Genomic DNA, 23,093 nt, shown 5'->3' on the forward strand with positions numbered 1-23,093 from the left:
GAACCCGAGACCTACCGCTCATGGGCGAAGGCACTTGCCATCGCACCAAGTGCGACCTCAAATGTGTTTGGTAAAAAAAAAAAAGCTTATTTAAAAAATTGTTGTCAATGACAACAAAAAAGCATAGAAAAGCAGAAGTAGGATCTACTATGCTTTAAAATTATCTAAGCATAGTGAACAGTGGCCATTTGATGAAATTTTCAAATAGCAAGTATACCCCTGCCTTTTTTACAAAATAACAATCGTTGCCCGTGGAATATTATCTTTGACAACTATTATAGGGAATTATTATTAGCATTCCAAAAGTCTCATTTGACATTCCAAACTTTCTATAATTAGAAAGAAAAAAAACACTTGTGAGGAGTGTAGAATGAGATTTTTGGAATGCTAATAACAGTTCCGTTATTATATCACATTAAATGCCATATCATTTTTAGTATTTAACATATTCACATTAATTTTATATAAAAGTTGACATAACACTCAGATACTGTTTTCTTTTTTTTTACAAGCACTTTTACAATAAAAGTTTATTAAACGCTTAACAACTTTATTTTACAGCTGTTCTGCTGTTTTTTTTTTTTTTTTAACATAACAATACCAAACTAGCAAAACTTACAAGCACATATATCAGGAAAAGATTATCAGAGTCTGCAACTCAAAATCTTGTAGTCAACATTCACAACTTCCCGACGTGTTCTTTGAGAGTGTCGTAAAGAGTCTCGACAAGATTGAGCAGGAACCCATCCGAGCCATGCTTTGCCAGCAAGGAAACTGAAACGGGTAGGTTATCGTACATCCCTAGTGGTATAGTCACCTGCAAATACGTAGAAATACGTTACAAACTTTCCCAAGATATTTGCAGTCATTGAAGAAGAAAAAGATCGTAGTCATATACAAACATGGAGACTGGAGAGGGGGAGGGAGAAGTAGAGATAGATAGAGGGCTTAAAAACCTGGCAGAATCCGGAAACTACGGCAATGGATAGGAAGCTGAAAGCCCTGGCACGAAAATTGTGCAGTGTTGTAGGATCTGTTTGCAGCTTTGGTGGATCCCCTGGAACTGTAGGCATTGCGAGGACACCGAAATCCTGATGAGTAAATCAAAGAGATTGTGTTATGTATTCATTAGAGACGGTATGTATCATCCATTTCTTCTGCTAAAGGTACCTTTTTAAGAGCAAAAGGAAGGAAGATGCTAACAAATAACAGTTTGTCAAAGATGAGAGAGAGAGAGAGAGAGAGAGAGAGAGAGAGAGAGAGAGAGAGTACCCCGAGAAGGTCAGTAAGAGCAGCACGCAATTCAGTCATCACGGAGTGACAAACATCGACATTTTCATCTGTTGACCGAACAGCTGCCCATATACGTTCTCCTATCCCGGGACCTAAGTCAGGTCTGACTGTACTAACCCATTCACCATGGTTGCTCTTGAATTCATACCTATTCTATCAACCAAATGATAAATTTGGAATTCATTATGAACGAAAAATTTGAATTTTGTTGATCAAGATGAAGATGCAGAAATTATCACACTCATATTCAAGTCGACCAAATCAGCACCTTTCAAGTAGACGATCGGCGGTTGATAGGGCTGCCAATGACGGTATAATGTACTCTTCACTTGGATTTCCTTTATCCAAGAAAGAGTTCAAGCTTGGAACTTTGTCCTTGACAACGTCCCCAAGGTTAGCATGTTTTATAACATGACCTGCATTTGCAGATATAACGAGTGAGCTTCTTCTTTCCATGTTATGAACTTGTCCCTATCTCAGCAGGAGACCTAATTTAATTAAGTGAATGATGATTTTCAGGTAATAATCTGTCTACTGAATTTAATGGTCTATTTGTGTCTTAAAATGCGAGGGAATTATAAATTGGACTCGATTCATGTCAATCAAAGTACTTACAGCAAGAGATGAAACAGATGAATATGGTCAAATCACTTACCCCCAAATAACTTCTCAACCGAGTCAACAAGTACTTGTTTCACTCGACTGCTTGGAACACTTGAAAGCTGGAAACAGTCTTCTGCGATGATTAACTGAGTGGGTACGACAGGACCTGTATCAGGCAATTGGAGTAACACTCGTCCAACTCTATTCAAAATCGCAGGATCCCTTGCAAACCATCCTATATCAGAAGTTAGTGTCAAAAGGATGGTTTCCAATTGCTTAGAGTGCTAGATAGATCATTCGCATAGGTAAAGCTTTCGAAGTACTATATTTCCAATTGCAGAAAAACTTAAACACAGAAGTGTCACAAGTAATAATCAACAAAAATGCAGAATGCCTGGATGGCATATGAATCATTAAAGCGGAAGAAGTTAGCTACATTCTAGCAACAGAAATAGAGATTTCCTGTTATATAAAATCGAGGGAAAACTGAAACATGACTTTTTTTGTCACAACCAGAAATCAATTTCCTAAGCCAGTCTGCAATATAAAATGTCATTGATTTCTCACCCACTGTATCGAAACTTTGTGCCAGGGGAGTAACTCCAGAGGTAGAAATGACACCATGAGATGGCCGAAACCCAAAAACTCCACAATATGAAGCAGGAACTCTTACACTTCCTCCAGTGTCGGTTCCTGAAAAATTGAGGGTCTTGTGCTTCAACATAAAGAAGCAAGAAAACAACAAAAGCACGCATGGAATAACCTACCTAAGGAAAAATCTGCGAGGCCTACAGCTACGGCAACAGCAGAACCGCTAGAAGAGCCTCCAGGCACCCTATCTGGTGCGCACGGATTTCTGGGTGTGCCATAATGCTTGTTCTCTCCATTTATACTGCCAACAACACAATGCTAAATTCAAGAGCATTTCTGTCGAGTGATTTTCAAATGTACAAAATCATGATATAAATACTTTTACCATGAAAAGAGACTTGTAGTGATCAATCATTTGTGAAAATTTTTGCAAACAAAACAGTAATGCAAGTTTAAGCATGTGAAGTAAGACAAGGCCTCTTTGCACTAACCAGTATGCCATTTCATCCATGACAGTTATACCAATACTTGTGGCACCTCCACTCAATATTGCTGAAACAGCCGGAGCTGTTGACTCAGCAGCCGGGTGAGTCCTCGCCCAATCAGGATTCCCAAACCCAGTCACACGTCCAGCCACATCAAATCTGCCTCCAAGTTCAAATTTCAGTGAACACAAAAATGTTTTGGCTTTTACACACACACATGAAAAAAATTGCACAATTCAACACCCTGAAGTTCACCATCATGGTTCCACAAGCACACATAAAACCACACAAAGCATGAAGATTTATTAAAACGCTTCTCTGAAAAAGCACTTCTCATCATAAGTGCTTTTGCTGGAAGTATTTTTACTTTAGTAGAAGTAAATCCACCACAAAGTTTCATTAAAAATTCAAGTGCTTCAGAAAAAAAAACATTTGAACATTTTTTCTGAAAGTGCTTTTAGTCATTCTCAAATGAAGAAACGCCCAATCACAGAAACAACACACAAAATTGGGTTCTTGGAGACAACTGATTGAACCCAAATCCGAAATCAGCAAATAAGCACAAAAGCATATGAATTTTAAGTATAACACTACAAAATTTAAAGCATCCACCAAATAGAAGAGTGATATAATTGAGGAAAATTTAAGAGAGTAGCTCTCACATGTCTTTAACAGCAAAGGTGAGGCCGCTCAGAGGAAGGTCATGTGATGAAGACGGCGGTCGGAGAAGGAATTTCTCCACGAAAGCTCCATGATCTGAGTCTATCGCCATCTCTCTCTGCCACTGCTGTCTCAGACAATCTCAGCCTCAGCAGCAGCTCCACATTTGACGACAGAAGTGAAAAGCTCTCCACTCATCAATCATACGATGATCGTATTCAAATGCAAGGACAAATATTATTCCTTAAAAAAATCTGTTGTTGATAAGGTGGTAACTTCAGTCAGTGAGGGCAAAGTGGAAATTCTGGAGGTAGCTTAAGTCCTCACTATGGTCCTTAGACTTTGAGAATTGATACAAATGGTCTTTAAATTTCTCCACCGTAAATTATTTTGCTCTAAAAAATTTGTCAATATCATCGTTGAGTGGTTGGGTTGATTAGACAAAATATCCTTAAAAAGAAAGACAATTCAAGGACCGCTTCTATCGGTTTTCATTATCATGATCAAAGTGAGGGGTTTTGCCAAAGTCATGAACTATTTTGACTAAAACCCTAAAAAAAAAAGGGAATTGTTATTGGCTCTCCAAAAATCTCATTCTATACTCCAACTTTCTATATTTGGAAAGAAAACTACACTTCTGATGAGTGTAGAATAAGATTCTTGGAGTGTTAATAACACTTCCCAAAAAATAAAACATATTCTATGAAAATATTGTGAATTTCTTAGCTTATGGATCCAACGCAAGTACACAATGTATTAGGGTTTTTATCACAAAGGATCCCTGAGATTGATCAAACTCATTATTTTGATCCCTCACTTTCAAAATCAATCAATGTCGTCTCTAACCTTCACTACCAAATATCAATTGGGTCATTCCGTTAAGATTTTGTTAACTATTCTGTTAGTTTATATGCGGGGCCCACAATTTCAATGAAATTGTGACATGTAGATTACACAAAATAAGGATTTTTATCGCAAATGGTCCCTAACATTGATCTAACTCCTCATTTTGGCATCTGAGTTTCAAAAATTAATAAATTTGGTCATTGACTTTCAATACCGCATGTTAATTTAATCATTCCGTTAAAGTTTCGTCAATATTCTTTTTCCCACTAATTCAATCATATGACGTCACGTGAATTAACTATAAGAAATTTTTTTTTTAAGATTTAAAACTAAAAGTAAAATAAGAGACTAAAAACCAATACTAAAAGAAAGAAAAAAGTCATCGTCATCTTCATCAGGTATGCTAAAAAAGAAAATAAAGGCACCATGACACTATTAAAGTTCTTGGCCTCCTAAACTTACTCTTCATTATCTCCAGTTGGTTATAATCCTATCAACTTTAAATTGAATTTGGATTCGATTTTATCAAATTTAGATTGAATTTTTTTCAATTGGGGTTGTGGGATGTGAGAAAAATATCAACGCAGAATACTCGTATGTTGGTTCAATCTTAAAAAAAAAAAAAAATTCTTATAGTTAATCCACGTGGAGCCATATTGATGAAATTTTAATGAAATGACTAAATTGATGTGCGATAGTGAAAGTCAGGGATCAAATTCATAAATTTTTGAAACTTAGGGACCAAAATGAGGGGTTGGACCAATGTCAGTGACCATTTGCGATAAAAACTTTAATTTTGTGTAATCCACATGTCACTATTTCACTAGATTTGTGGGTTCCACTTACAAACTAACATAATAGTTGACGGAATTTTAACGGAATGACCAAATTGATGTGGGGTGGTGAATATCATGGACGACATTAATTGATTTTGAAAGTAAGTCTCACTTACAAACTAACAGAATAGTTGAAGGAATCTTAACGGAATGACCAAATTGATGTAGGGTAGTGAATGTCATGGACGACATTAATTGATTTTGAAAGTAAGCGACCAAAATGATGAATTTGATCAATCTTATGGACCATTTGTGATAAAAACTCCATTGTATTATCAATGGAAACAAAATTTCAAGTGGCAGTTCCATACATATGCAGGCGAACTTTCATTCGCTGCGGTCGTAATAAAAAAATATGTACAAATAAGGGATCACAGGTCTGTGCTCGGCGAGTTCCACCTCTGCTGGCTTTGTAGTTACTCCCGGAGCACTCCAACCTAAGCGTTGCATGCACACAGCATCGTATGCTTCAATTTTCAAACCCGAAGCAAGAAATAGTTCCACCTCGTTTACAAACCGATTGGTTCTTGCTGCCAGGAAAGGCCCTGCTGCATCACAGGTTGATTCTTGAAATTCTCTTTGTTTTTCTTCAGGTGCCGTCGTTCGACCTTTTTGTTCATCCCTTGAAAATGCATGGTTCAGGTAAAAGTTCAGACAAAGAGTTCATTGAAATTTTGCACGTTTTCAAGCACTTCAATGTTGTTCTTTCTCATATCTTGTCCAAAAGAACTCTAAAGACGGGAACTAAACTTTAGAATGTTATTCGATTTTTCAATTGAAGATCTAGGGAGTAACACATATCACCTCGTCAGGGATGAATTAATCACGCCATGTATGTGGTGCATGACGATGTCAACATCTTCCTCCTACAAGCAGCAACAGAAGCAAGTTAGCTATAAAGAGTCACCCGAATAACTATAACATGCATGTTCTGCTTTGGTCGTCATAGATAAAGAAAGACCACACGCACAATTTTATGATTTAGCTAATTGGACTAGGTGATCCAGTTCATTGCCAAGCCAAAGAAACAAAAATGAAACTCTGTAAGATGTTGAAATGTCCCCGTGTCACCACGAAAGAAAATTTATGCAGAAGAAGCCAAGACCTGCATCAGAGCTTGGATTTCCCTTCTCCACCAACTTTGGAGCCAGCGGTTTGGCTGAAGATACTTGCTGGACTTCCGATACCGTGGTATGTCAAATATGTCACTTAAGAAAACTAATTAAGAAACAAAGTTAACCAACTGGAAGGCATGTAAACAGTGACGTCGTTTCTCAGGGATATAAAATGAGAAACAACACAACCAATAAAATGACAAGAAGCACAAAACCTGGTTCAGTGTAATAACACTGCAATCTATGCTTGCAATCTATGCTTGTGCTCCTTTGATAAGAAAAAGCTGCAGATACCATTAACAAAAAACGATTTACAGAGAGGGTTACATATTTTCGAAAACGATTTACAAAACTTTATTTTTCAGGCCTATCCACCCTTGTTTTTCTCCCCTCCAGGAATTTTAGTGGCAGAGGTTTTGTGACGACGAGGATTGTTGGTAAAAGCTGTTATGTAGGAGACTTCTCCTTTCAGTATAAATGTCATTACTCTTCTTTTATTGTAATTTATTTATGCTCTGACATCATTTGTGTGAAATGGGTTCAATCCCGCTCATATGCGCAGTCTAAATTAGTTACTTTTAGGTTTTAATTTATTCACAATTTTCACTTCACTACATTTTATGGCTTCGTCACCTCTGAGTGTCGGCTAGTACATCACGATTTGGGTGTCTGCGTGGACATTCCGAGTCGGAATGTGTCAAAAATGTACCATATAAAGGCTACCAATTTTTTGTATGTAAAATATCATTAATATAAGTAATGACAAATCATGGGTTTTATTTAAATATAGTTTATTTTAATGACAAATCATGTCATTAAGATAAATTATACTTTTTTATATAAGTATAATTTATTTTTTTATATTTTCAACCCCACAAATCATGAATTTTATCTAAAATCTCATTAATACAAGTAACTAAAAATATCAAAATATCAAATTTTAATTTGAAATTATAATAACCTACATAGAAATTTATTATTGTATTAATTTCAGGAACTTCAATAAAAAACTGAAAACCAACAAGGTTTCAATTGGATTAAAATTGAGGGACCATTGATACAATTTTTCTTATTTGATTTTTCATATTTGCCCCTTAATTTGGCCTCATGTGCATAGCATGTGACTTATTTTGGCAGAAGTTCTAATGTAGTTGACAAAAAAAAAAAATCATATCTGCACGTTTTGATGAGTTTAGAGACCAATGTTAATGAATTTTTAGTTGATGGATCGTTGCTCCTATTAAGTTAAAGTTGAGAAATTATTGCTACAATTTCCTCTACAATTAAAGCTAATATATAAGCTTGATAGCTCGCTCATGGACCATACACAAGGATAAAACGAGGAAAATTCCTATCTATTTTAAACCTTATGACTGATTTGGGATTGTGGTTCTTTTATAAAAAACAGCTTATGAAAAAATCTGGAACATCAAATGTATTTGGTACCAAAAAAAAAAGTGCTTATTTAAAAAATTGTTGTCAATGACAACAGAAAAGCAAAGAAAAGCAGAAGCAGGGTCTACTACGTTTCTAAAAATTTCTAAGCATGGTGAACAGTGAGAATTTAATGAAATTTTCAAATGGCAACTGCATATTTCAATATTCTCTTTGGCAATTATTATATCACATTAAATGTCATATCATTTTTAGTATTTAACAAATTCACATCAATTTTATATATAAAAGTTTACAAAACACTCAGATACTGTTTTATTTTTTTACAAGCACTTTTACAATAAAAGTTTATCAAACGCTCAACAACTTTATTTTACAACTGTTTATTCTCAAAATACTGCAGAAACAATTAAAAAAAAAAAAAAAACAAAACATAACAACACCAAACTAGCAGAACTTACAAGCACATGTATTAGGAAAAGATTATCAGAATCTGCAACTCAAAATCTTGTAGTCAACATTCACAACTTCCCGGCGTGTTCTTTGAGAGTGCCGTAAAGAGTCTCCACAAGATTGAGCAGGAATCCATCCGAGCCATGCTTTGCCAGCAAGGAAACTGAAACAGGTAGGTTATCGCACATCCCTAGTGGTATACTCACCTGCAAATACGTAGAAATAAGTTACTAACTTTCGCAAGATACTTGCAGTCAATGACGAAGAAAAAGATTGTAACATGTCGTATACAAACATGGAAAGGGGGAGGGAGAGGTAGAGATAGATAGAGGGCTTAAAAACCTGGCAGAATCCGGAAACTACGGCAATGGATTGGAAGCTGAAGGCCCGGGCACGAAAAGCGTCCAGTATACTAGGATCTGTTTGCAGCTTTGGTGGATCCCCTGGAACTGTAGGCATTGCGAGGACACCGAAATCCTGATGAGTAATTCAAAGAGATTGTGTTACGTATTCATCAGAGACAGTATTTCTTCTGCTAAAAGTTTCGTTTTAAGAGCAAAAGGAAGGAAGATGCTAACAAATAACAGTTTGTCAGTCTCTCTACTCTAACAAAACGAACTCGTTTGATATGAAGTGACGGATTCCTAAAATGAACTTTAGCGTGTGCAAAGATGTGAGAGAGAGAGAGAGAGAGAGTACCCCGAGAAGTTCAGTAAGAGCAGCACGCAATTCAGTCATCACGGAGTGACAAACATCGACATTTTCATCTGTTGACCGAACGGCTGCCCATATACGTTCTCCTATCCCGGGACCTAAGTCAGGTCTGACTGTACTAACCCATTCACCATGGTTGCTCTTGAATTCATACCTATTCTATCAACCAAATAATAAATTTGGAATTCATTATGAACGACAAATTTAAATTTTGTTAATCAAGGTGAAGATGCAGAAATTATCACACTCATATTCAAGTCCACCAAATCAGCACCTTGCGAGAAGATGAAAGGCGGTTGATAGGGCTGCCAAAGACGGTATAATGTACTCTTCACTTGGATTTCCTTTATCCAAGAAAGAGTTCAAGCTTGGAACTTTGTCCTTGACAACATCCCCGAGGTTAGCATGTTTTATAACTTGACCTGCATTTGCAGATATAACGAGTGAGCTTCTTCTTTCCATGTTGTGAGCTTGTCACTATCTCAGCAGGAGACCCAATTTAATTAATTGATTAATTTTCAGTTAATAATCTGTCTATTGAACATAATGGCCAATTTGTGTCTTAAAATGCGGGGGAATTATAAATTGGACTCGATTCATGTCAATCAAAATACTTACAGCTAGAGATGAAACAGATGAATACGGTCAAATCACTTACCCCCAAATAACTTCTCAACTGAGTCAACAAGTACTTGTTTCACTCGACTGCTTGGAACACTTGAAATCTGGAAACAGTCTTCTGCGATGATTAACTGAGTGGGTACGACAGGACCCGTATCAGGCAATTGGAGTAACACTCGTCCAACTCTATTCAAAATCGCAGGATTCCTTGCAAACCATCCTATATCAGAAGTTAGTGTCAAAAGGATGGTTTCCGATTGCTTAGAGTGCTAGATAGATCATTCACATAGGTAAAGCTTTCGAAGTACTATAGTTCCAATTGCAGAAAAACTTAAACACAGAAGTGTCACGAGTAATAATCAACAAAGATGCAGAATGCACGGATGGCATATGATTCATTGAAGCGGAGGAAGTTAGCTACTTTCTAGAAATAAAGAGAGATATTTCCTGTTACATAAAATCAAGGGGAAAAAACCGAAAACATGACCTTTTTTTTGTCACGACCAGAAATCTATTTCCTAAGCCAGTCTGCAATATAAAATGTCATTGATTTCTCACCCACTGTATCGAAACTTTGTGCCAGAGGAGTAACTCCAGAAGTAGAAATGACACCATGAGATGGCCGAAACCCAAAAATTCCACAATGCGACGCAGGAATTCTTACACTTCCTCCAGTGTCAGTTCCTGAAAAAGTGAGGGTCTTGTGCTTCAACATAAAGAAGCAAGAAAACAACAAAAGCACACTAGGAATAACTTACCTAAGGAAAAATCTGCGAGGCCTACAGCTACGGCAACAGCAGAACCGCTAGAAGAGCCTCCAGGCACCCTATCTGGAGCGCACGGATTTCTGGGTGTGCCATAATGCTTGTTCTCTCCATTCATACTGCCAACAACACAGTGCAAAATTCAAGGGCGTTTTCTGTCGAGTGATTTTCGAATGTCCAAAATCATTATATAAATACTTTTACCACGAAAAGAGACTTGTAGCGATCAATCATTTGTCAAAATTTTTGGGAACAAAACAGTAATGCAAGTTTAAGCATGTGAAGTAAGACAAGGCCTCTTTGTACTAACCAGTATGCCATTTCATCCATGACAGTTATACCAATACTTGTGGCACCTCCACTCAATATTGCTGAAACAGCCGTAGCTGTTGATTCAGCAGCCGGGTGAGTCCTCGCCCAATCAGGATTCCCAAACCCAGTCACACGTCCAGCCACATCAAATCTGCCTCCAAGTTCAAATTTCAGTGAACACAAAAATGTTTTGGCTTTTACACACACATGAAAAAAATTGCACAATTCAACACCCTGAAGTTCACCATCATGGTTCCACAAGCACACATAAAACCACACAAAGCATGAAGATTTATTAAAACGCTTCTCTGAAAAAGCACTTCTCATCATAAGTGCTTTTGCTGGAAGTATTTTTACTTTAGTAGAAGTAAATCCACCACAAAGTTTCATTAAAAATTCAAGTGCTTCAGAAAAAAAACATTTGAACTTTTTTTTCTGTAAGTGTTTTTAGTCATTCTCAAATGAAGAAACGCCCAATCACAGAAACAACACACAAAATTGGGTTCTTGGAGACAACTGATTGAACCCAAATCCGAAATCAGCAAATAAGCACAAAAGCATATGAATTTTAAGTATAACACTACAAAATTTAAAGCATCCACCAAATAGAAGAGTGATATAATTGAGGAAAATTTAAGAGAGTAGCTCTCACATGTCTTTAACAGCAAAGGTGAGGCCACTCAGAGGAAGGTCATGTGATGAAGACGGCGGTCGGAGAAGGAATTTCTCCACGAAAGCTCCATGATCTGAGTCTATCGCCATCTCTCTCTGCCACTGCTGTCTCAGATAATCTCAGCCTCAGCAGCTGCTCCACATTTGACGACAGAAGTGAATAGCTCTCCACTCATCAATCATACGATGATCCTATTCAAATGCAAGGACAGATTATTCCTTAAAAAAATCTGTTGTTGATAGGTGGTCACTTCAGTCAGTGAGGGCAAAGTGGAAATTCTGGAGGTAGTAAGTCCTCACTATGGTCCTTAGACTCTGAGAATTGATACAAATGGTCTTTAAATTTCTCCACCGTAAATTATTTTGCTCTAAAAAATTTGTCAATATCATCATTGAGTGGATGGGTTGATTAGACAAAATATCCTTAAAAAGAATGACAATTCAAGGACCGCTTCTATCGGTTTTCATTATCATGATCAAAGTGAGGGGTTTTGCCAAAGTCAGGAACTATTTTGACTAAAACCCTAAAAAAAAGGGGAATTGTTATTGGCTCTCCAAAAATCTCATTCTATACTCCAACTTTCTATATTTGGAAAGAAAACTACACTTCTGAGGAGTGTAGAATAAGATTCTTGGAGTGTTAATAACACTTCCCAAAAAATAAAACATATTCTATGAAAATATTGTGAATTTCTTAGCTTATGGATCCAACGCAAGTACACAATATATTAGGGTTTTTATCACAAAGGATCCCTGAGATTGATCAAACTCATTATTTTGATCCCTCACTTTCAAAATCAATCAATGTTGTCTCTAACCTTCACTACCAAATATCAATTTGGTCATTCCGTTAAGATTTTGTTAACTATTCTGTTAGTTTATATGCGGGGCCCACAATTTCAATGAAATTGTGACATGTAGATTACACAAAATAAGGATTTTTATCGCAAATAATCCTTAACATTGATCTAACTTCTCATTTTGGTCTCTGAGTTTCAAAAATTAATAAATTTGGTCATTGACTTTCAATACCGCATGTTAATTTAATCATTCCGTTAAAGTTTCGTCAATATTCTTTGTCCCACTAATTCAATCATATGACGTCACGTGAATTAACTATAAGAAACTTTTTTTTTTTAAGATTTAAAATTAAAAGTAAAATAAGAGACTGAAAACCAAAACTAAAAGAAAGAAAAGAGTTATCGTCATCTTCATCAGGTATGCTAAAAAAGAAAATAAAGGCACCATGACACTATTAAAGTTCTTGGCCTCCTAAACTTACTCTTCATTATCTCCAGTTGGTTATAATCCTATCAACTTTAAATTGAATTTGGATTCGATTTTATCAAATTTAGATTGAATTTTTTTCAATTGGGGTTGTGGGATGCGAGAAAAATATCAATGTAGAATACTCGTATGTTGGTTCAATCTTAAAAAAAAAAAAAATTCTTATAGTTAATCCACGTGGAGCCATATTGATGAAATTTAAACAAAATGACTAAATTGATGTGCGATAGTGAAAGTCAGGGATCAAATTCATAAATTTTTGAAACTTAGGGACCAAAATGAGGGTTTGGACCAATGTCAGTGACCATTTGCGATAAAAACTTTAATTTTGTGTAATCCACATGTCACTATTTCACGTTGACGGAATCTTAATGGAATGACCAAATTGATGTGGGGTAGTGAATATCATGGACGACATTAATTGATTTTGAAAGTAAGTCCCACTTACAAACTAACAGAATAGGTGAAGGAATCTTAACCGAATGACCAAATTGATGTAGGGTAGTGAATGTAATGGACGACATTAATTGATTTTGAAAGTAAGCGACCAAAATGATGAGTTTGATCAATCTTATGGACCATTTGTGATAAAAACTCCATTGTATTATCAATGGAAACAAAATTTCAAGTGGCAGTTCCATACATATGCAGGCGAACTTTCATTCGCTGCGGTCGGAATAAAAAAATATGTACAAATAAGGGATCACAGGTCTATGCTCGGCGAGTTCCACCTCTGCTGCCTCTGTAGTTACTCCCGGAGCACTCCAACCTAAGCGTTGCATGCACACAGCATCGTATGCTTCAATTTTCAAACCCGAAACAAGAAATAGTTCCACCTCGTTTACAAACCGATTGGTTCTTGCTGCCAGGAAAGGCCCTGCTGCATCACAGGTTGATTCTTGAAATTCTCTTTGTTTTTCTTCAGGTGCCGTCGTTCGACCTTTTTGTTCATCCCTTGAAAATGCATGGTTCAGGTAAAAGTTCAAACAAAGAGTTCATTGAAATTTTGCACGTTTTCAAGCACTTCAATGATGTTCTTTCTCATATCTTGTCCAAAAGAACTCTAAAGACGGGAACTAAACTTTGGAACGTTATTCGATTTTTCAATTGAAGATCTAGGGAGTAACACATATCACCTCGTCAGGGATGAATTAATCACGCCATGTATGTGGTGCATGACGATGTCAACATCTTCCTCCTACAAGCAGCAACAGAAGCAAGTTAGCTATAAAGAGTCACCCGAATAACTATAACATGCATGTTCTGCTGTGGTCGTCATAGATAAAGAAAGACCACACGCACAACTTTATGATTTAGCTAACTGGACTAGGTGATCCAGTTCATTGCCAAGCCAAAGAAACAAAAATGAAACTCTGTAGGATGTTGAAATGTCCTCGTGTCACCACGAAAGAAAATTTATGCAGAAGAAGTCAAGACCTGCACCAGAGCTTGGATTTCCCTTCTCCACCAACTTTGGAGCCAGCGGTTTGGCTGAAGATACTTGCGGGACTTCTGATACCGTGGTACATCAAATATGTCACTTAAGAAACCATGTAAACAGTGACGGCGTTTCTCAGGGATATAAAATGAGAAACAACACAACCAATAAAATGACAAGAAGAACAAAACCTGGTTCAGTGTAATAACACTGCAATCTATGCTTGTGCTCCTTTGATAAGAAAAAGCTGCAGATACCATTAACAAAAAACGATTTACAGCGAGGGGTTACATATTTTCGAAAACGATTTACAAAACTTTATTTTTTAGGCCCATCCACCTTTGTTTTTCGCCCCTCCAGGAATTTTAGTGGCAGAGGTTTTGTGACGACGAGGATTGTTGGTAAAAGCTGTTATGTAGGAGACTTCTCCTTTCAGTATAAATGTCATTACTCTTCTTTTATTGTAATTTATTTATGCTCTGACATCATTTGTGTGAAATGGGTTTAATCCTGCTCATATGCGCAGTCTAAATTAGTTACTTTTAGGTTTTAATTTATTCACAATTTTCACATCACTACATTTTATAACTTCGTCACCTTCTGAGTGTCGGCTAGTACATCACAATTTGGGTGTCTGTGTGGACATTCCAAGTCGAAATGTGTCAAAAATGTACCATACCAATTTTTTGTATGTAAAATATCATTAATATAAGTAATGACAAATCATGGGTTTTATTTAAATATAGTTTATTTTAATGACAAATCATGTCATTAAGATAAATTATACTTTTTTATATAAGTATAATTTATTTTTTTATATTTTCAATCCCACAAATCATGAATTTTATCTAAAATCTCAATAATATAAGTAACTACAAATATCAAAATATCAAATTTTAATTTGAAATTATAATAACCTACATAGAACTTTATTATTGTATTAATTTCAGGAACTTCAATAAAAAAATTGAAAACCAACAAGGTTTCAATTGGATTAAAATTGAGGGACAATTTCTCCATTTGGATTAAAATTGAGAGACTATTGATACAATTTTTCTTATTTGCCCCTTAATTTGGCCTCATGTGCATAGCATGTGACTTATTTTGGCAGAAGTTCTAACGTAGTTGACAAAAAAAAAAAACCATATCTGCACGTTTTGATGAGTTTAGAGACAAATGTTAATGAATTTTTAGTTAATGGATAGTTGCTCCAATTAGGTTAAAGTTGAGAAATTATTGCTACAATTTCCTCTACAATGGAAGCTAATATATAAGCTTGATAGCTTGCTCATGGACCATACACAAGGATAAAACGAGGAAAATTCCTATCTATTTTAAACCTTATGACTGATTTGGGATTGTGGTTCTTTTATAAAAAAACAGCTTATGAAAAAATCTGGAAACCAAAAAAAAAAGTGCTTATTTAAAAAATTGTTGTCAATGACAACATAAAAGCAAAGAAAAGCAGAAACAAGGTCTACTATGTTTCTAAAAATTTCTAAGCATAGTGAACTGTGAGAATTTAATGAAATTTTCAAATGGCAACTGCATATTTTACAAAATAACAATCGTTGCCCGTGCAATATTCTCTTTGACAATTATTATATCACATTAAATGTCATATCATTTTTAGTATTTAACAAATTCACATAAATTTTATATATAAAAGTTTACAAAACACTCTGTTTTATTTTTTTACAAGCACTTTTACAATAAAAGTTTATCAAACGCTCAACAACTTTATTTTACAACTGTTTATTCTCAAAACACTGCAGAAACAATTTAAAAAAAAAAAAAAAAGACATAACAACACCAAACTAGCAGAACTTACAAGCACATATATTAGGAAAAGATTATCAGAATCTGCAACTCAAAATCTTGTAGTCAACATTCACAACTTCCCGGCGTGTTCTTTGAGAGTGTCGTAAAGAGTCTCCACAAGATTGAGCAGGAATCCATCCGAGCCATGCTTTGCCAGCAAGGAAACTGAAACAGGTAGGTTATCGCACATCCCTAGTGGTATACTCACCTGCAAATACGTAGAAATAAGTTACAAACTTTCGCAAGATACTTGCAGTCAATGACGAAGAAAAAGATTGTAACATGTCGTATACAAACATGGAAAGGGGGAGGGAGAGGTAGAGATAGATAGAGGGCTTAAAAACCTGGCAGAATCCGGAAACTACGGCAATGGATTGGAAGCTGAAAGCCCTGGCACGAAAAGCGTCCAGTATACTAGGATCTGTTTGCAGCTTTGGTGGATACCCTGGAACTGTAGGCATTGCGAGGACACCGAAATCCTGATGAATAATTCAAAGAGATTGTGTTACGTATTCATCAGGGACAGTATTTCTTCTGCTAAAAGTTTCGTTTTAAGAGCAAAAGGAAGGAAGATGCTAACAAATAACAGTTTGTCAGTCTCTCTACTCTAACAAAACGAACTCGTTTGATATGAAGTGACGGATTCCTAAAATGAACTTTGGCGTGTGCAAAGATGTGTGTGTGTGAGAGAGAGAGAGAGAGAGAGAGAGAGAGAGAGAGAGAGAGAGTACCCCGAGAAGTTCAGTAAGAGCAGCACGCAATTCAGTCATCACGGAGTGACAAACATCGACATTTTCATCTGTTGACCGAACGGCTGCCCATATACGTTCTCCTATCCCGGGACCTAAGTCAGGTCTGACTGTACTAACCCATTCACCATGGTTGCTCTTGAATTCATACCTATTCTATCAACCAAATAATAAATTTGGAATTCATTATGTACGACAAATTTAAATTTTGTTAATCAAGGTGAAGATGCAGAAATTATCACACTCATATTCAAGTCCACCAAATCAGCACCTTGCGAGAAGATGAAAGGCGGTTGATAGGGCTGCCAAAGACGGTATAATGTACTCTTCACTTGGATTTCCTTTATCCAAGAAAGAGTTCAAGCTTGGAACTTTGTCCTTGACAACGTCCCCAAGGTTAGCATGTTTTATAACTTGACCTGCATTTGCAGATATAACGAGTGAGCTTCTTCTTTCCATGTTGTGAGCTTGTCACTATCTCAGCAGGAGACCCAATTTAATTAATTGATTAATTTTCAGTTACTAATCTGTCTATTGAACATAATGGCCAATTTGTGTCTTAAAACGTGGGGGAATTATAAATTGGACTCGATTCATGTCAATCAAAATACTTACAGCTAGAGATGAAACAGATGAATACGGTCAAATCACTTACCCCCAAATAACTTCTCAACTGAGTCAACAAGTACTTGTTTCACTCGACTGCTTGGAACACTTGAAATCTGGAAACAGTCTTCTGCGATGATTAACTGAGTGGGTACGACAGGACCCGTATCAGGCAATTGGAGTAACACTCTTCCAACTCTATTCAAAATCGCAGGATTCCTTGCAAACCATCCTATATCAGAAGTTAGTGTCAAAAGGATGGTTTCCGATTGCTTAGAGTGCTAGATAGATCATTCACATAGGTAAAGCTTTCGAAGTACTATAGTTCCAATTGCAGAAAAACTTAAACACAGAAGTGTCACGAGTAATAATCAACAAAGATGCAGAATGCACGGATGGCATCTGAATCATTGAAGCGGAGGAAGTTAGCTACTTTCTAGAAATAAAGAGAGATATTTCCTGTTACATAAAATCAAGGGAAAAAAACCGAAAACATGACCCTTTTTTTGTCACGACCAGAAATCTATTTCCTAAGCCAGTCTGCAATATAAAATGTCATTGATTTCTCACCCACTGTATCGAAACTTTGTGCCAGAGGAGTAACTCCAGAAGTAGAAATGACACCATGAGATGGCCGAAACCCAAAAATTCCACAATGCGATGCAGGAATTCTTACACTTCCTCCAGTGTCAGTTCCTGAAAAAGTGAGGGTCTTGTGCTTCAACATAAAGAAGCAAGAAAACAACAAAAGCACACTAGGAATAACTTACCTAAGGAAAAATCTGCGAGGCCTACAGCTACGGCAACAGCAGAACCGCTAGAAGAGCCTCCAGGCACCCTATCTGGAGCGCACGGATTTCTGGGTGTGCCATAATGCTTGTTCTCTCCATTCATACTGCCAACAACACAATGCAAAATTCAAGGGCGTTTTGTTAAACCCCACCCCCAATATTTTCATACTATTTCTATTTTTCCCCTAGAACATATTTGTTTTCTATCACTTTAGTCCCTTATTCTCTTTTAATCCTAACCTTTGATCTAGAAATGTTGTCTCTCTTAGACTGCCATGTGGCAGCTCTCATATCTCTCCCTTCTTCCCTCTATTCCCGAAAGACTCCCCTTCACAGAACCTTTCTTTCTTGTTTATTTTTTTCAGTTTCTTCCCTCTCTCTCTCTCTCTCTCTCTCTAAGCTCCGAGAGCTTCTCTCTAACTTTCACCTCATTTCCTTCACAAATCAAACCCCAAAAACCATATATTTGGAATCCTTGAGACCTAACGAACTCAATGGTACCCTTGCATGCGCCATCTGAGCACCGTGGGTTTTTCTGCCATTGAAGCCGAGAGCTTCAAAGCTCTAAAACTCGAACCCAGGTGAGGATTGTGTTCCTTCAAATTTCTGAATTATGCATGTTGGTTTTATGACAAAACTCAAGGGTTTCGATCTCAGTTTTTCCCTATGCTAATAATCTAGTTCCGACGACGAACTCTGGCGAGTTCGTAGGTGTGTGTGTGCAGGTGTGTATGTGTGTCCGTGTGTGTGTGTGCGCGAACTGTGTGTGTGTGTGAGCATGCTGTGCATGCCGTGTATACTGTGCGTGTGTGTATGTGATTATGGGTGTGTGTGTTGTGCGGTGCAGGTGTGTGTGTGTGTGTGTACCGTGTGCATGTGTGTGTGCAGTGCATGCATATGCAGACTGTGCATGTGTGTGTGTTTATATATGTGTATATATATATATATATGCAAGTGTGTGTGTGTTGGTGTGAATGTATGTGTGCATGCGTGGGAGTGTGTGTGTGTGCTGGTGTGTAAGTATATGTATGTGTGTGTGTTTATATATATATATATATATATATGCATGTGTGTGTGCAGCGCATGCTTATGCATGCTGCGTGTGTATGTGTTTATATATAGATATATATATATATATATATATATATATGCATGTGTGGGTGCAGCGCATGCTAATGCATGCTGTGTGTGTGTGTGTGTTTATATATGTATATATATATATGCAAGTGTGTGTGTGTGCAGTGCATGCTTTGCATGTGTGTGTGTGTGGGTGAGTATGGGTTGGGCTCAAGCCCAAACCACCTCTTGATCCTAACCTATCCAAACCCAAAACCCATTTCCATTTCCTAAAATTCTATCTTTTGGGTAGTTTATTAAATTGTACATTTTCGTGCTTAGGTGAAATTGCTAGTGGAGACTTCCTTAATCATTTTCCGCACAATTCTGCTGCTTCGGAGTATCTGTGAGTGGACCACCTTCGAAAATTGCATGTTTTATTGATAGAAATGCATAATTTAATAGCATGCCTTGTAGAATTATTGATTTGAGGAATACTTTACAGGAAGCATGATGATTTGATTATACGTGATTATATATATATATATATGTTTTGAATTATTTCCATTATATCGTATTTTCTATAGAACCCTCATTCTGGTAGACTATCTGATCGATGATGATAGGATGCTAAGAATGTGTTTCAAATGACTTTCGAACACCTCTTCGTAGTATAGAGGATCGATGAATTTATGCTACGAAGTTGTATTTTAGAGATGAATTATGTTTTGTGCGTACCTAGTGAACACTATGCCGCCTGGGGCGAGGATCTGGTGTTGGCATTGAGGCCGGGAGAAATAATCCCTAGCGAAAGGCTGAGGGACACGGAGACAGGCATTGGGCCGGGAGGGAGATATCTCTGGCTACGGGCACAGAGACTGAGGTGCAGGCATTGGGCCGGGAGTATTGTTATTCAGTGCACTCACTAGCAGCACAACTTGTGTTATGCTTCCTGATACGATTTCTGATATGATTTTTGATATGATTTTCTGAGATTGATTTGCAGATGGATATATGAATTGTTTTTATGGCATGCTAGAGTTTTCTGAAAAGCTTATCACTTATTATTCTAGTAGTTTTCATAATTAAACTGTGGGGGTTAGTATGTTCATAACTGTTTTCGTACTACGTATGTATATAAACTTGGTCCACTCACCCTTGTTTTGCGCCCCCATTCAGGTCTTAGAAACGAGGCATAGAATCCCGGCATTAAGGTACTTCCACAGCGGCATCTTCAAGTCCTCTCGGGGTAGGACCCACTCCTTTGTTCATTCAATCTTATCTTAATTCTTGTTAGTGACTAGGTTTAGCTGTATGCTCTGAACACGTTCCTAAATTGTTAATTCATTGTTTTTAAATTCATAACCCGTATTTATTTCTTATTCCTAGCTTTTGTATCAATTAATGGCTTTCGTCACCCTCGGGTGTCGGCCATCACGTGTCTATCCTGGTATTCAGGGAATATCAGGGTCGGGGCATGTCACGTTTTCTGTCGAGTGATTTTCGAATGTCCAAAATCATTATATAAATACTTTTACCACGAAAAGAGACTTGTAGCGATCAATCATTTGTCAAAATTTTTGGGAACAAAACAGTAATGCAAGTTTAAGCATGTGAAGTAAGACAAGGCCTCTTTGTACTAACCAGTATGCCATTTCATCCATGACAGTTATACCAATACTTGTGGCACCTCCACTCAATATTGCTGAAACAGCCGGAGCTGTTGATTCAGCAGCCGGGTGAGTCCTCGCCCAATCAGGATTCCCAAACCCAGTCACACGTCCAGCCACATCAAATCTGCCTCCAAGTTCAAATTTCAGTGAACACAAAAATGTTTTGGCTTTTACACACACATGAAAAAAATTGCACAATTCAACACCCTGAAGTTCACCATCATGGTTCCACAAGCACGCATAAAACCACACAAAGCATGAAGATATATTAAAACGCTTCTCTGAAAAAGCACTTCTCATCATAAGTGCTTTTGCTGGAAGTATTTTTACTTTAGTAGAAGTAAATCCACCACAAAGTTTCATTAAAAATTCAAGTGCTTCAGAAAAAAAACATTTGAACTTTTTTTTCTGTAAGTGTTTTTAGTCATTCTCAAATGAAGAAACGCCCAATCACAGAAACAACACACAAAATTGGGTTCTTGGAGACAACTGATTGAACCCAAATCCGAAATCAGCAAATAAGCACAAAAGCATATGAATTTTAAGTATAACACTACAAAATTTAAAGCATCCACCAAATAGAAGAATGATATAATTGAGGAAAATTTAAGAGAGTAGCTCTCACATGTCTTTAACAGCAAAGGTGAGGCCGCTCAGAGGAAGGTCATGTGATGAAGACGGCGGTCGGAGAAGGAATTTCTCCACGAAAGCTCCATGATCTGAGTCTATCGCCATCTCTCTCTGCCACTGCTGTCTCAGATAATCTCAGCCTCGGCAGCAGCTCCACATTTGACGACAGAAGTGAATAGCTCTCCACTCATCAATCATACGATGATCCTATTCAAATGCAAGGACAGATTATTCCTTAAAAAAATCTGTTGTTGATAGGTGGTCACTTCAGTCAGTGAGGGCAAAGTGGAAATTCTGGAGGTAGTAAGTCCTTACCATGGTCCTTAGACTTTGAGAATTGATAGAAATGGTCTTTAAATTTGTCCACTGTAAATTATTTTGCTCTAAAAAATTTGTCAATATCCTCGTTGAGTGGAAGGGTTGATTAGACAAAATATCCTTAGAAAGAAGGACAATTCAAGGACCACTTCTATCGATTTTCATTATGATGATCAAAGTGAGGAGTTCTGCCAAGGGGTGTGATATCCACACACCCCTTTTTACTTCTCTCACACTTTTTTAGTTTTCGGCCGTCGGATTTGATGAATTGAAGAAGATCAACGGACATAAATTAACAAGGGTGTGTGAGAAGTAAAAATGAATGTGTGGATAACACACCCTTTCTGCCAAAGTCAGGAACTATTTTGACTAAAATTCTAAAAAAAAAAAAAGAATTGTTATTGGCTCTCCAAAAATCTCATTCTATACTCCAAACTTTCTATATTTGGAAAGAAAAGTACACTTCTGAGGAGTGTAAAATGAGATTTTTGGAATGTCAATAACATTTCCCAATAACAAACATATTCTATGAGAATATTGTGAATTTCTTAGCTTATGGATCCAACGCAAGTACAAAATGTATTAGGGTTTTTATCACAAATGGTCCATGAGATTGATCAAACTCATTATTTTAGTCCCTCACTTTCAAAATGAATCAATGTCGTCCCTGACCTTCACTACCGAACATCAATTTGGTTATTCCGTTAAGATTTCGTCAACTATTCTGTTAGTTTATATGCGGGACCCAACGACATTGATTCCAATAACAAACATATTCTATGAGAATATTGTGAATTTCTTAGCTTATGGATCCAACGCAAGTACACAATGTATTAGGGTTTTATCACAAATGGTCCATGAGATTGATCAAACTCATCATTTTAGTCCCTCACTTTCAAAATGAATCAATGTCGTCCCTGACCTTCACTATCGAACATCAATTTGGTTATTCCGTTAAGATTTTGTCAACTATTCTGTTAGTTTATATGCGGGACCCACAAATTCAATGAAATTGTGACATGTGGATTACACAAAATAAGGATTTTTATCGCAAATGGTCCTTAACATTGATCCAACTCCTCATTTTGGTCTCTGAGTTTCAAAAATCAATAAATTTGGTCTTTGACTTTCAATACTGCATGTTAATTTAATTATTCCGTTAAAGTTTCGTCAATATTTTTTGTCCCACTAATTCAATCATATGACGCCACGTGAATTAACTATAAGAAACTATTTTTTAAAGATTTAAAACTAAAAGTAAAATAAGAGACTGAAAACCAAAACTAAAAGAAAAAAAAAGTCATCGTCATCTTCAGCATGGTATGCTAAAAAAGAATAGGAAGGCATCATGACACCATTAAAGT

General features: G+C 36.8%; 5 protein-coding genes and 1 long non-coding RNA gene across 8 annotated transcripts; 1 reads left to right on the plus strand and 5 right to left on the minus strand.

The window, feature by feature from the left end:
• Positions 1–430: 430 nt before the first annotated feature.
• On the minus strand, positions 431–3,901 carry LOC126591996 (amidase 1-like). Of its 3 annotated transcripts, none has more exons than XM_050257746.1 (9): positions 3,635–3,895; positions 2,979–3,131; positions 2,664–2,788; positions 2,464–2,589; positions 1,949–2,131; positions 1,562–1,709; positions 1,273–1,441; positions 957–1,091; positions 431–817 (listed from the first exon to the last, which is right to left on the minus strand). In XM_050257746.1, the coding sequence occupies exons 1-9, from the start codon at positions 3,742–3,744 to the stop codon at positions 680–682; spliced, it is 1,287 nt and encodes a 428-aa protein (XP_050113703.1). In that variant the 5' UTR covers positions 3,745–3,895; the 3' UTR covers positions 431–679. The 3 variants fall into 3 exon arrangements, with proteins under 3 accessions (XP_050113703.1, XP_050113704.1, XP_050113705.1); XM_050257748.1 differs by having other exon boundaries at positions 669–817; positions 957–1,063; positions 3,635–3,901; XM_050257747.1 differs by lacking the exon at positions 2,979–3,131 and having other exon boundaries at positions 3,635–3,900.
• Positions 3,902–5,641: 1,740 nt separating this feature from the next.
• LOC126592338 (uncharacterized) lies at positions 5,642–6,913 on the minus strand. Its single transcript, XM_050258034.1, has 5 exons — positions 6,805–6,913; positions 6,645–6,713; positions 6,420–6,532; positions 6,119–6,180; positions 5,642–5,936 (listed from the first exon to the last, which is right to left on the minus strand). The coding sequence occupies exons 1-5, from the start codon at positions 6,911–6,913 to the stop codon at positions 5,642–5,644; spliced, it is 648 nt and encodes a 215-aa protein (XP_050113991.1).
• Positions 6,914–8,072: 1,159 nt separating this feature from the next.
• LOC126592000 (amidase 1-like) lies at positions 8,073–11,649 on the minus strand. The gene is made up of 9 exons (XM_050257751.1): positions 11,341–11,649; positions 10,687–10,839; positions 10,371–10,495; positions 10,171–10,296; positions 9,650–9,832; positions 9,266–9,413; positions 8,977–9,145; positions 8,620–8,754; positions 8,073–8,483 (listed from the first exon to the last, which is right to left on the minus strand). The coding sequence occupies exons 1-9, from the start codon at positions 11,448–11,450 to the stop codon at positions 8,346–8,348; spliced, it is 1,287 nt and encodes a 428-aa protein (XP_050113708.1). The 5' UTR covers positions 11,451–11,649; the 3' UTR covers positions 8,073–8,345.
• A 1,657-nt stretch (positions 11,650–13,306) lies between these two features.
• Positions 13,307–14,574, minus strand: LOC126592339 (uncharacterized). Its single transcript, XM_050258035.1, has 5 exons — positions 14,570–14,574; positions 14,272–14,332; positions 14,085–14,219; positions 13,784–13,845; positions 13,307–13,601 (listed from the first exon to the last, which is right to left on the minus strand). Exons 1-5 carry the CDS (start codon positions 14,572–14,574, stop codon positions 13,307–13,309), a joined length of 558 nt encoding a protein of 185 aa, XP_050113992.1.
• A 1,309-nt stretch (positions 14,575–15,883) lies between these two features.
• Positions 15,884–21,707, minus strand: LOC126591998 (amidase 1-like). The gene is made up of 9 exons (XM_050257749.1): positions 21,407–21,707; positions 20,753–20,905; positions 18,032–18,156; positions 17,832–17,957; positions 17,311–17,493; positions 16,927–17,074; positions 16,638–16,806; positions 16,251–16,385; positions 15,884–16,114 (listed from the first exon to the last, which is right to left on the minus strand). Exons 1-9 carry the CDS (start codon positions 21,514–21,516, stop codon positions 15,977–15,979), a joined length of 1,287 nt encoding a protein of 428 aa, XP_050113706.1. The 5' UTR covers positions 21,517–21,707; the 3' UTR covers positions 15,884–15,976.
• LOC126592002 (uncharacterized) lies at positions 18,771–20,743 on the plus strand. The gene is made up of 3 exons (XR_007612563.1): positions 18,771–19,084; positions 19,175–19,514; positions 20,288–20,743. It is a non-coding gene; the product is annotated as an uncharacterized LOC126592002 (long non-coding RNA).
• Positions 21,708–23,093: the final 1,386 nt, after the last annotated feature.

Source organism: Malus sylvestris, chromosome 12 (assembly GCF_916048215.2).
Source record: "Malus sylvestris chromosome 12, drMalSylv7.2, whole genome shotgun sequence".
In the NCBI taxonomy this organism is placed as follows: Eukaryota; Viridiplantae; Streptophyta; class Magnoliopsida; order Rosales; family Rosaceae; genus Malus; species Malus sylvestris.